Genomic DNA, 18,767 nt, shown 5'->3' with positions numbered 1-18,767 from the left:
TGGCAGCGTTCCAGTGTTGCCCAGGCGAAATTACTGCAAGTGATTGAAGCCTGTAATCAGAATTAGGGGGAATAAGAGTTTAGAACTATAACCATGAAACCCTGTGAAATGTCAACAGCTGAAACTGCTTTATGTTAACATAGACTCTCTGTAATATTAATTTTAAAATTTCATTTATTAAAGTAGAGGAATTGAAATAAGAAAGAAGCAAGGGAATTTATAGCTGCATGTCTCTAGTGAGAGCTTGCCTTCGAATCGCATTGACGTTGGATGATTTTGTTACAGAATACAAAATGAATAGTCCTTTCCCAAACACTGTTAGTTCAAGTGAAGTTCCTATAGTATTGCTTTCAAAGGCAGAGACTTGCCCGCTTTCTTTGCTGTTAGTCCTTATGACATTTTCATTTGTTTGGGGTTTGGTTGTAAGCTTGTTTTTAGAAGACACAGCAGCCCAGATGAGCCTGCTGATTTCAGAGTTGCCTACTGGATTGCAGTGCCTTCATTTCAGATACTGTTATTCTCTCAGCATGCATTTCTGTATATTATGCTGAATCTTGGGTTGCTGTGGGAAAATACTCATTTGAGGAAATCTTATATATAAATATTTTTTTCAAAATACTTGCTTGCCAAACAAATAACACACCTGTTTCAGTTTCCATTAAAATGCAATGCTGTAAAGAATGTAATTCCTCCCGAGGAGCTCACTTAATTTGCTTTGTATGACTTTAGGAAAAGCCATAGTTCACAGGCAGTTTTAGCATGGCTGGGAACAGGGCAGGACAGAAAAGCAAAAGGGAAACATGCAAAATACCTTCCTACTTCTCCGAGAAACGGAAACTTCTGCACGGAATATTCCCATTTGGATCAGTACATGTGACTGTAGACCTAGGCTGTCCTTCCCATATAACAAAACTCATGCGTTGAGATTGCTCACGTGTCCTGCTACAGCATAGTGCTGCTGTTTAACAAAAAATGCTACCTTTATCAGTTCTGCCTTGCTTGCTGACTGTATTCCCTCCTCACGTTGGGAGAGGAAGGAAGAGGGAGAGCTTTTTCCACTTCCTTCTTCTCTTCCTGCTCCTTTAAGCCTGGAGTTAACCCTTTCTTTCATCTCATGTAAATTGTGCGAGGAGATGGAGGAGAAGGCTCTCTTGCTCCACAGAAGCAGCATCTTTAACCTTGCCCAGTTCCATATGCATAAGTTCCTACCAGTCTGCATGTGTTAACAAGTATTTTCATGAGGAGGGGTTCAGAGACCTTACTATGCTCAGGTAAACCAGCCAGCTTGAAACGAAGCAGTAACCTCACTATTATTTAAACTTATTTAAACTATATAGCATTTATAGTTTCAAAAGAAACCAAAAACATGGTCTTAAGAAACTACAACTTTTGATTTTAAGAATCATTATCAATGATGGCAAATCTTTGAATGTGTGTGTCTGGCGCCAGATATATTTTGAAAGTAACTTTGTAGGTCCTTTTTGTCAGTGCCAGCCCAATCTGCGAATGCCAAATTTGGTACTGCTGCCAGTGGTTTGCATTCGTTCATCTTTTAGCTATGGGCCTAGTACTGGGAGACGGTTATGAACAACCATGCAGAGTCAGCAGAGGTGTTCAGCTCTCAAAAATCCTTTTGAGTAAAGCAAGGTCCTGTATTAGCTTATGTAAGATAAGCTATATGCGGAGCCAATAATTACAATTGGCAATGCACCGCTGAGAGAAGTCGGACTCTTTTTTTATTGGAGCAGCATGCTTTCAAATTATGGCCTCCTGGAAGAACTATGATCAAGTGCATTAGTGGAACCTCTGCATCTTTTGGTTGACTGCCAGCTGAAATTTAGACCCAAGGTGGCATCAGACTCCACCTTTGGAACTCTGCTGAGCAGCAGCACTGTCCTGTTTGCTGTACGAGTGCAAGACTTGGGCTTGCTCTGGAGAGCATTCGTGTCTTTTCAAGCAACTTTGTTTGTCCAGTCTGCATGCTGCATGGCTTTCCATCTGATGGGGGGAAACCTGAGACGTTGCCATCTTCCCACCTTTGATGCTGTGAATGCTGCAGCACAGCTGTGTGCGCTTTGATATATGAAAGCCCCTGGGGTGGTATCCAGGCAGCTGAATGGGGATGTGTCTAGCATAGTGGGACTTCCAAGCTGATCGCCCTGGATTCCCTTTGCAGTCAGCAGAGGTTATCGATAGGCAGTGGAGTCCAGGGTGCAGAAAAAGCAGAACCCCAAAACATCTAGTCCGATGAGCCTTGTCCTAAAGTGCTTGAGAAGCATTTCAAAACAGCTGGCTTAGATGTGGACACCATGATTAGATGAGAGGTTTCAGCACACCACAGTGCTTCCTGCACCTGTGATCGAAGAGGCCCGAGGAAGCACTTTGAAGAGGCCGTGAGCCCAGACTCCAGCAGTGTCAGTGCGTGTAACGAAGCACTGCAGCTGGTGGACGGGTGGCAGTGGCACCCGGGCGTCTCGCTGGGCTCTCGCAGGCTGCAAAGCGAGGCTGAGCCGCTGCTGGGCTAGGGTGGTAGTAGCGGACATGAAAAGTTGGTAAGTCGGTAATTCTAGTTTTCTCTGACTATAACCAAATGTTTCCTATTAGAATATAAAAAGCATATTGTCAGCAACAGCATGTTTTAATGCAAAAATGGAAGGTAAAAAAGAACAGTGACCTGCTTCCCCTTAAAGGGACGTAGTCAAGTGGAATATTTCTTCACGCACTTCCTTAAAGCAGCCTAAAACAAATAGAAAAACTATCAGTGACTAGCTTGCAGTGACAATAATGGCAATCTGTAATGAATTCAACATAAATATATCAAACTAACATACTATTAGAGCTTACTGAAGTCATAAAGATTTAAGGACAAAACTGTAAGTATTAAACTTCAAACATGTTCACTTAATTCCTATGAACCATGGCAAATGTTCAGCAAACAAGAGTAGAAGTTCATATTTTGAACTGTCAGAAACAGCGTATGTGTAACGTGCATTAGTGCTTGTTTAATGTATTGTAATGAAGATACAGAAATGCTGAGACATATCCCTGAAAGTTGGCATCAGTAATGGGTGGATTTTAGCCACAAATTGTACTACCTTTTTGCAGGTTTCAGGAGCTTGTCCAAGATTTGAGTTATCTGAATGCATGTTTTTCCTCTGCTCATAAATGATATTTTGCATTGTTCACATTGTCCTTTGGATATTGGGAATAAAGTTAGTCCATTGTCTCCTCCAAAGTACCATGTATTTGAAAGCATTTGTCCTTTTGTCCACAGAGAATTTCTGTCTACTCACTGTCTAGGAGTTGCACTTTCTTTTAAATGTATTTATGCAGGCCACTGAGAACCGCACAGAGCTATCCAACGCAGATCAATAGCTTGCCTTGATGAAGGAAAAACAGTAGTTGGCACTAAAAGCTAAAATGCAGCTCTTAAGGGTGTAGTACAAGTATAATTCTGTTACGTGATTTGTAGTGGGATATAAATGTGATTGGTTTTAAGATGATCTTGCACATTATTGGTCAACTCTATAAGGTTGTGCCGAGAGCACCAAATATTCTGGATCACAGGTTTCCATATTCTGCAGCAAATAGGAAATACTTCAGGCTCCAAACTCTTCCTGCTTTAGGACACCTCCCCTTCCTTTTACAACATGGAGAGTTGCGGGGCTGGTTGCTCGTAGAGGGTTTTATTTGTTCCTTTTTTCTTTTCTCCACCCACCCCCCCCCCCAGGCTTCAAATAGACCTTTGCTTATTCCATCCCTAGTATCTTTTTACATGTCTTTCTTTAAGCTGCTACTGCCTTCACTTACTGTTCTCCAAGATCTAAGCTACCAGCTCCTCAAGATTGATGCTTCCCTGGCAAACAGCACTGAGTTTGGTTGCCGTACTACCTGGCAGATGGAAGGCCAGCACGTTTTCTTGCTCAAAGAACGTACGAAAGCTTTTTTAATCCAAAGGCTTTATATAAATAAGAAGTGTTATCAAAATACAAAGAGAAAATGTAGTTAAACCAACCTGATCTTTTAATAGAAAGCAGCAATCTGAACATGCCAAAACTGCCAGTTGGATTATTGCTGTGTCTGAATGATAATTGAAACTGGTGTCTCTAGGGCTCTTAACTAAAAAAGTCAAAGTAAACACTTTGTGGTTATGCTGTTCATGACCTAAAGAGATGTGGTTGCAGGAATGCTGTTCCTTCATGGGAAGGACCAAGCTTGTCCGAGGTGAAGGTGCGAAAGCCGTAGACCTCCTTCATTCTAAGCCATCCTATGTTATGTTTCTCGTCCTCCCAGGCACCTCCACAGAGAACGACTGTGCTTTTGAACCAGACTACGCAATTCCTCCACTCCCAGTGACCGAAGGTATGCAGCACATTCGGATTATGGAGGGCATGTCCCGCTCTCTTCCATCCTCCCCCTTACTCACACATCAGTCTATCAGTGTTCGGCTCCAACCTGTGAAGAAGTTAACTGGTAAGGACTTTACATAAGTTCCGTGGGGCTTTTAAGGTCCATTGGTGCAAAATCTGTAAGAAAACTCTGAGCAAGCTTCTGCATGCAAGTCAGCATTTGTTTACTGTGTCACCCGCTGTAGACTAAAACCGCAGTGTTTGCAGGAGCAGAGTAGTTTAAGGAATGGATTGGATGTTGCTCTGATGGAGAAATCTTTCTATTCTGAAAACGATCCCTCCATTTCACAAATATTTACAAATATTCTAGTACTACCAGAATGTATTTTAGTTCCATTTTGTGTTGTGGCTTATGCACGATGAAAATGCTATAGTAATTTTAAGGAAATTTATGCTAAAATTTTTAATGCTTAGAGAAGACTGCATCAGAAAAATGCTAGATTTGTTTTAGTATGGCAAAGTGATTTTTTTTCATCATTCATACATATTTTTAAACTGTTTTGTTTCTCTCATCTTCTGGGATTGCGTATTTGAACTCCTGATTGTTTTAAAGTAGTTGGATTTTTGAAAGAACCTGGCAACTAATGTGCATTTAAAAGCCTGACATCAGATTTCTTCTGGGAACAATTTGAGAAACTTGCTTCTGCCTAAAATCTGACATTTCTCTCTGCCCATGTTTAAAAGCCAGGATGCTATATTTATATTGACAGAAACCTTTGAAAAATTTTTAGCCAATGTAGTCAGACCTGTGCTTACAAAAGGGACCCTCTTCTGTACCTTTTATTTTCCCTGCCCTCTGATGAAAGGAGAAATAGAAAAGGATTCAGAAGGGTGAGCAAAGCTCTATGGCTTGGCTGGCGCTGGTCTGAGTACACTAGACACACACATCCGTGAAAGCCAGAGCAAATAACATCTTTTACCTGTTTTAAGTTTAAAGGAGTTTGTCTGCTGTCTAAAACGTCCCTGTTTCACTCCTCACTCTCATCATCTGTGCTCTGATCGGTGGGCAGAGGTTTGGCTGCTGCCCAGAACCCTCTCTGGAGCAAAGTGACTCCCTTTTATAACCTTATTTAATCAAATGATGTAAAAATGCTGCAAGAAAGAAATATTGGTCCAAAAAACATGAGAAATTCAACAGTAACAGCGTGTTCTCGTTCCTCTCACTAACACCCTAATAATCTTTTGATATTTTTTTTTTTTTAGTTTTTTATTCTTATTTTTACTTTTATAGTGGATCTATCCCATCTCTGTATGCCCCAGCGTGGCTGGCTCCCGGCAGCGTAGTCTTGCCCTCACACAGACTCCATGCCACCTCCATTGCTGTTCCCTCTCGTCCACCTCACACCCTCCAAATCAGTTAGTCTTATGCTTCCTTTAAGATTCGAAAGCTAGCTCTCCGGTGATGGGAACTCACCTGGAATCACCCACCAAAGGCGTTTTTAAAGGTGTTAAGCTCTGCCCATGATAGTGGTCAGTTTGTGTTGTCCACCTTTTGGACCCTCACCTATAAATCTAATTTAGGTGTTCCCAAATTCATGGCAGCAAAGATGAGATTTGGGTTGAGATTAAGATACCTGCAAGCAGACATCCTCCCATGCACTGGCTGCTCAATCTCCCGTTGTACTCTGCAGGTCTCTAATCACTAGAGTCGACAGCAGCTAACGAACGAGCCGGGTGGCTGGCCCTAGGTGTCCAATTCGGGGCCATCTGAGTTGGTTTCCAGGTTCCTCTGGTTCTGGTGTGACTTGAAACAGTTGTTCATACCTGTGCACCTGCATTTAGGTGTCTGGATATAAACTGCATCCATATCTGAGTGTTCACTTAACATTTACCCCTTTGTACAGAGTGAAACCGCTTCTTTCCTTAATGAAACCACCTCCTAGCTAGTGTTTGGAGCAACTTCTTGGAGCTGGGTTGATCAGAATTACTGACTTTGATCCTGTCCATTGCTTGGCTCAGCCGCCTTTTTAGCTTACGTTCAGGAGGCTGCATTCAGTCTCTAAATGGTTGTTTAATAACAATTTTGTTCAAGGAAAACTGCTATGACATGAGTGCAAACTTTGCATTTTACCTGCCTGAGAAGAGCAAAGAGTCAGTAACTACATGTTCTGGTTTCTTTAATGCCTCTGATGGTCAGAAGGATAAGTGACACCAGCCATAGGTAGTGGTAAGACTTTCTTTAAAATGCTGATTTGGGCCAATTCCAGCACTGTATTGAAGTAAGTTGAAATTTTGCTGAAAATAGCGGGGAGAGGGTAAAATCTATAGAATGGTGCCTGTTTCTACACTAAATTGCAGGCAGCTCCGTCCCCCAAAATTGCAATCAATGAAACATTTAGTTTTCAAAAGGAGTTATGGTTCTTAACGTGCCATGTTCTCAGTTTATTTGAGACTACATGGAAGTAAGTAGTCTGGAATTGGTAAGAGTCAAGTTATGTAAGTAGTTTTAGGTTATAGAGAATCACGAACCAGAGAGAAATGTAATTACAAAGAGGAAATTATGCAGTTTTTCACATGCAAACTAATTTAACATTGAGAATAGTTACAAATACTCCCAGATAAGAATTTCTAACAATTAAAGGAGTAACAGTGGAATTATTAGTTTTTCTAGACAGGTTACTAAAGGGGTGCAGTTTTATAGAAAGATGCCTAGTGAGATTGTAAAAAAGAAGCAGTATGTGATGAAAGAACTATTTTTACAGGACCCCGTAAAATGGATGTTTCCATTTTATTTCACAAGCCGAATTTTTGTGTCCTATGATGTAAGTAAAGTCCCAAATCACAAGTTGTTTTAATCATTATTTTGCGAATGCCTCTGTGCATCAACTGCAAAGTACCTGTGATAACTACATTATTTTTTGTGACCTGATACTGCTTTTCTGGAGAGAATACTCAAAAAAGCAAAACTACTTCTAATTCTATGTCTTAATTTCATTTTTGAGCATGTGTGTGTCAAATCAAATCAGAGAAGATTTCTGTGGCAACTACACATTACATTTAGACTCTCTTAACAGTTGCATGTTTATCGTAATCTGATTTTACTGGATGAGAATCAGTAATATTGAGCTCATTAATGTGCTGGAATCTCGGTTAAAAATTTGGATTTCCAATTTCTACAGCTTTGGCTGCTGTTTCAGGAAAGAAGCTGAAGTTTGATACACAAGCTAAAAAGAGCAGACAAAAAAAAAGGTTTCATTTGCTAACCATATGGTAGTAAAGAGTAGAGTGTTACTGCATTTTGAGAGGCACCAAGGTTTGCACTATGGACATAAACAGAGGTTATATTTGCCAAAAGTAACTGAATAATTAGCCATGTGTATGGAGTAAGTATTGGAGATCAGGTATCGTTATTTATAAATAATTGCTTAATATATGAATGATTGTATTCAATTGCATTCAAATAACATATACTATTCTCTCAATAAATATAAGAGAGATTTCTTCAGAGGACTTTGAAAATTCAGAGCTGGCGGTTGAGTGAATGAGTTTGGAAGGGCATAAAAAAGGCAAAGGCGGGAGGAAGAGATTTCTGAAAAATACAGAAGCTACTTTGACTCTGCAGGAACTTGCAGTGGGTTGAGGCCATTCGGTAGGAGCGAGTCCGGGAGGTGAGGGATGATCAGGGTGACACTGGAAAAATAAAGAGCTGTGAAAATATTTTAAAGGATGCCTGGAGTTTGACTCCCTTGTTCAGCTGTCTTCTGCATGACTTATCAATTGATAAGGACTTTGAAAATGTGCCTTAAGTTCCGTCTTAAAACGTGAGGATCTGCAGAGRACTTCTCAGTGGAAACGAGAGAACCGCAACGTAGTTCTACGTGGGGCCTTCGGGAAGGCTGATGATGTCACCTGGGGAGATTAGGGAGGGTTTTGATCTTTTATTTATTTGAAATACTTTCAGTTTTAAAAGTATCCTTCAATTTGCAGTCTCCAGTCAGGGTTGTTCAGGGGGTGTTCAGACACAAATGCTTACTATTATTTTTGTCCCATGGAATTTCCTTTTCTTTTAGGAAACAGCTAAGAGTACTCTGTATTTTGCTCCATATCTTGCTTTACCAGAGTGACTGCTAAAATGAGCTTATTTTTTTATTTAATGTTCATTACTGACTTTTAAAATCATAAAGTCTAGTAGATGAGAGAAGTTGTTTCAAAATGCAGTCCATCTCAGCATAGTCTGCGATATTAGTATGGTTTTTCCTAGTTGTCAGTCCTTTCTTCAGATGCAAATACACTGTTTGCAGTGCTTCAGTGTATGGAAATTCTCCGTGTATTTTTAATGAAGTCTTTCTTTGTGCAGTGCCAGATAGTAATTGGCAGATGTGGAGTCCAAAAGCATCCTGACGCTGAAAGCAGAGACTGTGAAAAATGACAAATTGAAGAGTGGCCATTTTCCTAGTCATAACATGCATTTGTACTTGTTTAATATATTGTATGGCACAGAGCTAATTTGCTTCTGTCTTACCTGAGTATTCTTCCATGGTCTTTATATTATTCCCAGTTCTCTCATCTGTTAGTTTCCTGCTCTGCTTGAAAACTGGCATTAGCCTCCTCCTCGTCATCATCCAAATTGCAGCAATTCAGCCTAGTGGATTAAGCTGCATATATCAATAATTATTTTTTCAATGTGGCAACAGGTCCGGCTTCATTGACTTCCCAGCTCGTGGGAAGCTTTGCTTGCATTTGGCCAGGCGGTGGTTTGGGATCTTGGAGCTTCTCAGTGTGCCGGGTGCTGGGATCCTAGTGGGAGCTTTTGTAGGTAGCAATTTAAAGAAATGGGTGACTTTGAGCAAATTCCCAGGGTTTGGGGAGCGTGTGTTCTGCATTCCCGTGGGAATGCATTTTGAAGAACCGTGCCGGGGTATTCGACGAGAGCCATGTAAAATAGCACGGCATTGACGAAATGCTGATAATTCTTATTGCACAAACACAAATGAAGAAAACCATGGGCTCCTCTTTCGATTTGGAGTTCTGCTTTGGGGGGACACAGAAATCTATGGGAAACTGCCTGTGTTTGTCTTAAAGTTGCATTTCCCTTTTGCGTCTGTTTTAAACACCCTGCTGCAGCTAGACCCAATCCAGTACAGCATGTAAACACGTGCTAATGTTTTGCACGTACATGTCTTGATGACTTCAGTGGAGCTCCTAATAGACTTAGAATTCAAAGCGTGTCTCAGTGCGTTGATGAGTTAGCATGATTTTTAAATTATTAGTTTTAATTTCCTGTTGATATTTTAAAAGGGAAATGTTTATTTTGCAGTCATTATAGGAATTTGCTGTGCTTGCTTTAAACTAACATACAAAGGAATGGGGAAGGTAATGCTTTCTACTACATTTTATTCATTTTAGTCATTAAACATAGTATTTATCACTTTTTTTTCTTCAAATATTTCTTACTGTCTTTCTCTTATCTACTGTTAATCTGGCAGACTTGAAAAGCTGCAGAAAGACACAGTTATTGGATGACTGACCATTTACTGTACCAGCAAGTAAAGAGGGGTTTGTTTGCTGGGGGACATTGACTGGTGACGTGTAAAGACCCTCATTTTTGTTAAATACTTCATTTTGTTCATGATGTCAGCACAGACTGTACTGTTTCATTAAAGAAAATGTGGAATTGGCGTCAGATTGGTGAAGATGAGTTCACAGCCCCTCGCTCTTATTTGTGTCATTACTATTTCTTTTTCTCTCCATACTTTAAATCTCATAGAGCTGATAAACAACTTTGTTCAAAATCWCCTTGCAATTATGAAGCTTAGGAGAAAAGCAAATAGCCCGCAGTTCGACAGCGAGTGCATGGAGACGTTTCTCTGAGTCTTGCTCGCTGCGATGCTGTTTGTTCTTCTACTTTGCCTCGCTCTTATTTCCAGTTGTTAATGCTGCACAATAAAAGCAGTGATTTCTTTTGGAAGAGGATGAGGGTTATTCTGGGAAACTGAAGGGTTATGAAGAGAGGCTTTTGTCCATCTGACAGTTGCCACATGGATTTTTCAAAGCGACCTTCAGAGCATAGAAAATTGTTGAGAAATTATCCAATTGTCGGGCCTTTTTCGTGCTGTTTGTTCCTTACATACATTTGTGTGTGACTAACCCATTCATGTAATAATTTCCATATCTGCACAGTGGTGCATAGGGGAATGGTACTGTTTATTACATAAAACACTTTGTTGTCTTTAAGTGTTTTTTTCCTAAAGATTTGGATTCCCAAGGMTGCTTACAACAAAACGTGATTGTACCAAATTCCAGTTAATACTTTCTGGAATTCTTCAGAGATAGAAATTTAAATACGAAAGGCTTTCAGCCTATTCAGAAGATAATTTGCTTATGTTCAAGGGCTAAAATGTCTTGAACAGGTCTAGAAATGTATGCATCCATTCCAGGGTAGTTGTGGAGTAGGTTTGTCAGAGGAAAGGAAAGCAGCTTCTGAGATGGCTTCTAGGTGGCACCAGTTTCTCATGGACATCGTGGGAGCTGGTTTGCTTTGGGGTCTGACCGACTCTTTAAAAAGGAAGAGAAACCTGTAGAGCACCAGGGAACTTGCACGATAGGAATTAGCATTGCATTTCTTTTTAGTTTGTATTTTAGAGTTTTAGAGTTTCATCTTTTGAAGCCTTTAACCTGACTGGTCAGTAAACGAGTTAGTTTTCCGTCTGGGCGGCAGCCGAGATGGCCCCTGTTTGGTCTGAAGCCGTGGGGCCGCGTGACGCAGCGTGCTGGCTTGCTTTCCAGAGGAGCCCACGAACGCTTTTGATTTCTCCGTTTTCTCTGTGCTAAGTCTGGGCTGAATTCGTGAGGGYTGATAAATATTCAATGTGGTTGCAATTTTCGCTCTGCTGAATAGGAGGGTGATTAAGGAAAACTCAGGCCATTGCTTTCTAAAGGGTGAGGTAATAGGGAAGCGTAAGTAATCCGCTTTCTCTCCCTCTCCTACAAGTATAACCTGTTGTTCAGCAGTGGCTACAAACAGGCTTTAAATCAGCGTGTTTAACCTAAGTGGATGCTGTATGTATTAAATTCTTTTTATCACAACAGCAGTTATGTTAGAATAATGTAAAGAACACGTAATGTTAAAGGGAAAAAAAAAGAGGAAAATCCCCCACAAGTATGTAAAAAGACACTATTTTGATTTCTCTTTGGAGTAAAATTAGCATTTAAAAGTTGCAGCGCAAACACAGGAGCAATTTTCAAAATTATTGGGTTAAATCTTTTCTTATAGACGGCTCAAAGCCACCGGTAATATTTATTGATGGCTCAAAGCCCCGGTCCCAGTGGAAAGAGTGCAGTTGTATCATACCCCTCGTTGAGGAGGGCGATGCTTTTCGGGAGGGGGCTTGCGCAGACGGATACATCTTTGCGTTTAGGCAATTAGTAGCATGCCTTTTCCCAAAGGGACCTCCGGCCGTGGAGACGTTGTCGGGACGCTGCGGGGACTCGCCAGGGTGCTGCCGAGCTGCGACGGAGCCGCCCGGGCYGGGCTGGTGCCCTGAACGCCTTCACCTACCTCGTTTTTAGCGCTGGGTGCTTCTGCGTCCTCCTTTTATATCTATTGATGGGGTTGTTATTAAAAAGGAAGCGTTAATAGCTTACGTTTGAAACACTTTTGTGTTTTTTTTCCTCCTTCTCTGTCTTTAGCAAATGGGTAAATATTCTTCATGCTAACTGCCATGGGGGGACGGAACAAGCTGAGCTCTCTGTGCGTGGAAAGCCCAACTTTAATCGTTKCTTGTTTAATGGTGACAAAACCAGATTAATAACGGCAGCCCTCCGGGRCGGCTCGTTCCCTTGAAGCTAACGGGCTCGCTCAGCTGAGTGTGAGCGTGAGCGACGATGAGACGGCTCCTKGAGGTGTGCGAGTGCCGGGGAGAAGCTGGCGGGGTTTGCGTTTGTGCAGGTGACATAGAGCAGCGAAGGGAAAGCATTTCTGAAAGTCTAGATTTGGGCAGCTCGGGCAAGACCTCGGGAGTGCAGTTTCGTGCTGGCCGGGGGTGAAGCRGTTGCAGAGCTCTTGCAACGTGTTTGTGTCTCTGAGGCCGTGCATGAAGTAAAAAGCACCCGCTGGCAGCGCCGCGTGAAGTTCTGTCCTCTGTGCGCGGGATACGTATTGCACGGGGAGTACGAGCCTCGGTCGTGCCTGCAGCTCGGCGACGCGCCGTACGAGTTGGCTTTCGTGGCGCTGTGTTATCTGAAGACGCTTTGGGGCGCTGCCAGCCTTCGGGGCGGGCTGCTGGCGGGTGCGGGCCGCCGGCGGATGCGCGGGTTAACGCCGGGAGGTTTTCCGGTGCCGGGGCRGAGCGGCAGGCGCCGGTGCTGCTCGGGGCTCAGCCACCTGATGGTGCTGCAGGTTGCTTCCACCCAGGCGCAGCTTCTTCCCCGCCTGGAGCTGGCAGCTCCCGAAGGCTCTTACTTGTTCTTTTTTTATTATTTATTTTTTTTAATTTTTTTTCGTTGTTAGCTTGCTGTCATTTTCGTTACGTAATAATTCCGAGCAGACTCGAAAAAAGCTGCAAAATCGCATCACTGTGTTGCACGTCCTTACAACGCTCCCGGCGCGCGGGTCTCGGCTTGCTGCCACCGTGCCGAGACCCCGACAGCGCCGGGGGGATACCAGCGGGGCGGAAAGGATGCTGCTGCTTTAACGCATCCGAGGGCTCGGAGCCTTTTAGTGGAATCTGCTCCCACAATCCATGTCACGGCTCCTTATATGGTGCGGCTTTTTCTCCCCGCTCCGCTCCGGTTGCCATGCCAGCGGCAGCACTGCACCATTCATCGGGCTGCTCCGGCCGCATCGCTCGGAGCGCGCACGGCAGCATCCCCGAATCCCGCGCCGGGCGCTACTGCGCCATGATCTGCCGCCTGCTGTCGGCCTTCCGCTCTGACGAAAGAGCGAATTGAGCTGCGCCGCGGAGAGCGCAGGAATACTTGGGGTTCTCCCCCCGGGCCCGGCCCGAGGGAGCCTGCGCTCGCTGCGGCGCCCTGCGAGGAGRCGCTGCCCAGTGCCTGGCCGGAGGRRGAGGGCTCGGCCTCGCGGAGCCCTTCCGCGCTGCCCTCGGAGCCCGCTGCTCCGGGGCGAGCGATGCTCGCCGGCGGCGCGGAGCTGCCGCGCCGGCGGGAGGAGGCCTCCGGAGCGCCCGGAGCTGGGGAGAGGCCGGCGGGGACCACGCGCGGCCGGAGCGCTCTGCGGGCGAGCWGAGGGGCGGCGCGGCCGCGGCGAAACCCCGTGAGTATCCGCCTTGTCTCGCGCGCGCTTCGCGCTCGGCCGCGTTGGGCTCTTCTTGGCCGCCTTTAAACTCCGCGGAAAAGCGGCGCGCGGAGAGGGATGCTGCCGCCTGCGGTGGGCCGGGCAGCCATTAGGAGGTTTTTATTACGAGCAAGGCTRGCTCCGCTTCCGCTGTTTTTCTTTCAGTTGCTGTTTTACGTAATCCGAGTTTGCCTCCTGCTCGCCRCGGCGCGCAGAATTTCGTGCACAAACGGACGTGCAAGGAAAAAAGAAAAATCCCGCTTTCTCAGTGATACTATAATCTGAAAGAGCTACTGAGGGCTGAGCTGAAAACTGCCACCGGTCACTCTTGCTCTCAGAGCAAAGGCAGGGAGATGAGGGGTTTCTTTAGTATTGCAGGATGAGCCCAGGTTAGAATTGAGTGGATTACAGAAGCCGCACGTGTTGGAGGAGAGGGACTGTGCAAGGAAATTTGCTTCTCACTGGGAAAAAAAAATTAGGCTTTTAATTTAGTGCTCCTGGGAAAAATAGAAATACGTTAATACTCATTTTAAAGGTAACATTTGAGGAAAAGCTATTAAGGTCCCTACTGTTCATGCTGCACTTAATTCTGGAGAGATGCAGCAGTTAAAACCAGTGGTTTCAGTGCCGACTTTCATCCTTTTTAGAGGTTTTTGTATCCCAGTGTTCASAGTGCATTTACATTTGATTTGTGTTGCTTTCGACGTGACATTGATCCAAAATTCGTGTTTCTCACGTAGGAGAAGAGCCRGCCCGCAGGCCCGCTCTGGGCTGCGCTTGGGAACTGCCCAGCGGTGCCAAGGGCTGAATCCGCTCTGGAGGCTGCCAGTAGGTTCAGGTTTCTCCAAGATGCGTAACGTGTCTTTTCTGGGTGTTACCCACATTGCATTTAATTTTCTCAACTATATTGCGAGCTACAGTTATCCTCAGGTTTAACAGAAGTAGAAACTTGTTATTTTTTCAGACAGGATTAATGAGTTAAAGTAAAACACACAGAAAAGCAACATTTCCTCATGATTTTGGCATCTACATTTTTAATCCTGTCCTGTATTCTAGTGGGGCAGCCTATACTGTTTCTGGGAGTAAAACCAATTAGAGGTGGAGGTTGCTTTTTCATATACAGCAGTGTCTGTTGAATGTATTTTTCTTCCTGTTGTGTCAGTCCCTTACTATTCTTTTTTATGCTGCTTCATTCGTTATTTTTGGACCTGTGATTTGTTTTGACAGGCGTATAGCTGTACGGGCTCCAGTTGGGTTTGCAGAAATAAAGCAGGTGTATGAATGTGTCTGTGTGTGCACCCACATACGTGATGCACTCGTATTTCTTAATTAAATATAACTCTTTGTGTGGGAATTGATTAATTTCCCACTCCATTTTTGTGTGGCTCCCAAACTGCTCCTGCAATTTATATAGCGAAATAATGTATGTATTTGTAACTTTCTGAATTAAACCAAATCGTGGGTGGAGGGCTTTTCTTTCATTAAAGAGCTGTCAAACTCCTGATGTTTCTGCATTAATTTCATGGTAGCCTGGATGCAGCTTATTTTATTTTTAAATRGAGGAAAGGGGGGAAAATTGGTATATATTTATTTGCTGTAGGAAATCACTAGCCAATTTTAGGGTGCTTTTTTCCCAGAATGGTGTTTACAAGACAAGAACCCTATTCTGTCTTGTTTTGACACACAGCTGCCTTCCATATTACCAGAGCAGTAATGATAATGGAGATGTGCACAAAATCCCACRTGTTTTCTCTTGATGTTTGCCTAGACTGCCTGCTGGGCCTACAAAACCTGTACAATTTGCTCTTTACCCTTTTTTTTAAAAAAACAAAACATTTAGACTGTTTAACTAGCTCAGATTCACAGTGAATAGAGTAAACAAGTTATCACAGGAGTATACATGGGAAAGGGCGATAGCATCTTTTAATTGGAGATTTTTTTTTATATGCACTTAAATGAAGAGAGAGCCCCAAAGGTTTATGTTTAATGCAAGTAGCATTTAAAAATAAATAAAGAGCCTGGAACCTCCTTGGCTTTTCAGAAGCTCGGGGCTGAAAGTCTGTCCTTATTTCACACTGATGCTACACAAAATGGAGCATCTGTCGAAGACTAGACTTCTGTTAGGTGAGAAGTTTAATTTTTAGTCATAGCTAAAAAGTTCCTCCAACAAGAGAAGGCAGTGTGGGAAGCCTTAACGTGGAGTTAAATCAGGCCACCTTCATTCCCTTGGAGGTACCTTTCCTTCTTTTTGCTCCTAGAGCATTCCCTAAAAGAACTTTGCACTTAGTCCTGGCGTTGCTTATGAGCAGAGGCGGCCTTCGCAGGTCTCCTCTCAAACTGTCACTTATTTTCTTAGCCTTTCCTCCTTCTATAACCTGCTTTCTCAGTGCTTCTTGCTCTGTTTTGCATGATCACATTGGATTATTTCCCCTAAGACCAACCATTATTTTTATCAAAGTTAATTTCTGATGTGGTTCCTACCAGAATCTTAGTTTCCTCTAATCGTGGAGAAAACTGCTTAGTCTCACYGCCGCTCCCAGCATCCTCACCAAGTTTGGAGCTGTGACATGTTAAAAGTTCTTGCAGCACGTGTATAGTTGGGCATTAAAACAGGGTCATTAATTGCCTACCTACATGGTTTGGAGTTTTTATTATTCAGAACCAAGACCGATGCCCAAAATGGATGGAAAAAGAGCCATTACYCTGGAGCGTTCTTTCAGCATTTTCTCTTTCCTTGCTCTCTAGCTTTCCTTGAGTTACTGTTGGTGATGTTTAATTCTGTTTGTAGATATAGGACTGATTTAACCACACAAATATAGTTTGGAGTTGTATCGGAGAGGTATTTGGCCCAGTATTCAGGTTGTATTCCTAAATACCTGCGCACCTTGTACTGATATAACCCCTACCAATGGTTTTTGATCCTCARAACGTGAAACAACACAATGCATCCTCCTTCTGTCTACTCTGTTAAGAAATGATGCATTACTTGTTACCAAAATAGGGGTCAGGATGATATTTCCAATTAGATAATACAGTGTATACATTTCTTAACCAGCTGCTTTCTTRTTGCAGCATCAGCTTTCTAATAGTTTAAATAATAGGCTGCTGAATACCCTGTTTGTTTTTCTGAAATATTAGAACATCTCTGAAAGTTTCTCTGTTTTGCACAAGAAAAATGAGTAGTGTYGAACAGTAGCTCTTCTCAACCTTATTCTAGTGGCCCGGGTAACTTATTTGGGGTGATGGGATTATTTCAGTGCCTTACTCCAGAGTTAACAGGGTCATCGCTGTGGTTTCAAAATTTTTTCTTTTCAATGTCATTGAAGTGTATTGTTATTAATTTTGGTATTATTTTATTGTTATGGCTGGAATTAATATTYTGCAGATAGTTAGGTTGCCTAATCTTTCTATAAGCCTCCTGTTTTGGAGGATGGAGAGAGGGAAGGTAGTCCAARTTTTTCCTGTTTGACCTGATAATTTCCATACTTGGCCTCTGCCTTAGGTTAAGACTTCATCAAACATTCAGCCAAAAGAGTGGAAAGAACAAACATGTGCTTCAGAGGGGATGGGAATTCAGGAGCCATGGGCAACGGTGCCTCCATCGATTCAGTTAGGAGAATATGTGGTGGTTCAAGAGCAAAAAGATGTTTGGAAARGGGACAGAAAAAAAAGCACTTAATTTTACTAAGAAATGTAAGCACGACATTACATATTTTGGTGAGAAAACTCTATAGCTGCCCAGGAAAACAGACAGATCCTTGCTGCCCACTTAACATGAGGGCATGTTGCACGAGGCCATGAGAGTGAATGACTGAACGTTGTCCTCTAGTAACTAGTGCTAAAGATCAGTTTTATCTCACACCAGATTTGCTAGAAGTTGTGTTTGGACCGAAGGCTTTTATGCATGTATAAATACGTTATTGTTGTGCTGAGACRTTCTCTCTGATTGCCAAACACACCACACTGCTATGGAACAACCACGTAAACATTGCACGTGTGATTTGTTTATATACACAAGATTAAACTTGTGCTTTGACGTTTGCATCCAAACAGTGCTCGGTAAAAGCATTCTAGTTTGATTTTCAGCGCATAGTGATATAAGTGGCCCTGCACTATAAGTATTGCGTTACGTGGTAATCATAGTTTTTTAATTTAGCTTCATCTCGTGTTTACTCTAAAGCTGTAGTATGCTTTGTTTAAAATAGATATCAGGAAATCTAAGCAGGTGCAATGTGTTGGTCAGCTTTTGTAAACTGGATTGAYAGATGATAATTTAAACCTAATGTTATTCTCTCCTGGTCTATTAACAGCTCCCCTCTTTAGGAAGTAGCACTTAGGTACCTTCATTTTCAGCACTGTGTATTTATGAGTATCATGTTAGTTCACGCAGAGGTGCAAGATCTGTAGCATTGCTACTCTTCTACATTCTTTTGGTTTTGCCTGTTTTATTATTTTTCTGTTTTTTTTGTAATTTTTCTCCATAAATGCCACACGGTCAGATTTTCTGTATGCAGATCCCTGTCCTCTCCTCTACTTCTGTAAGAATCCAGCCTCTTCTTGTCTTTTTGATGAATGGTAGAATCCTTCAGAGCAACAGAGACTTAAACAAGCCGGTGGGTTTTGTTCTTTATCTAAGATGTCCAGTTTTCTATTCCAATGAGTACATGACTACAGAGAACAGATTTTTGAGTGAAATGAATATAATGTGGACTTTAGCTTTTGGCAAATTGCTTGAGTTTGCATCTTTGTTTCTTTACATGCAAAAAAAGACTGACTGGTTTGCTTTTTGCAGCTCTTYCTAGATCATGCTTTGAATTTTCTAGAAGCTAGAAAAGGCCGATTAGTTTGAATAGGAGAATGAGCTTGTCCAGCACTTAATTCATGCTACTATTGCTCTTAACTATGTGAATTTAAAAGCACCGTACTGAAAAGACAGCAAGTTCAAGCTCTTGCCCAGATGATACAACGACATATTTATGAACAAACTAGCTACTACTTAAAGAGAGCTAATTAGTTAAGATGCAAAGCAAATWTAGCTTTGACAAAAAGAAGCACCTCTTCCCTCTCCCAGCTCGGTGGGATTTTCCTGTTGTCTCAGCAGGCTTTTTGGAGCTTTTGTTTTG

The 18,767-nt window shown here is 42.7% G+C and overlaps 1 protein-coding gene across 3 annotated transcripts in view; it reads left to right on the top strand.

Annotated features, from left to right (window-relative positions):
* TANC2 (tetratricopeptide repeat, ankyrin repeat and coiled-coil containing 2) overlaps positions 1-18,767 on the top strand; it is a 238,284-nt gene that overhangs the window by 91,385 nt on the left and 128,132 nt on the right. For 2 of the 3 annotated variants that reach the window (XM_085309949.1, XM_085309948.1), the window contains exon 5: positions 4,294-4,473. In XM_085309949.1, the coding sequence (XP_085166075.1) occupies positions 4,294-4,473 (180 nt within the window). The remainder of the gene's footprint in view (positions 1-4,293; positions 4,474-18,767) is intronic. The other variant, XM_085309950.1, reaches the window with a different exon arrangement.

Source organism: Rhea americana, unplaced genomic scaffold, assembly GCF_003343005.1.
Source record: "Rhea americana isolate MKP2758 unplaced genomic scaffold, rheAme1 scaffold_308, whole genome shotgun sequence".
NCBI lineage: Eukaryota > Metazoa > Chordata > Aves > Rheiformes > Rheidae > Rhea > Rhea americana.
The sequence above is the reverse complement of the archived record's forward strand: the minus strand, read 5'-3'. Positions and strand labels throughout refer to the sequence as shown.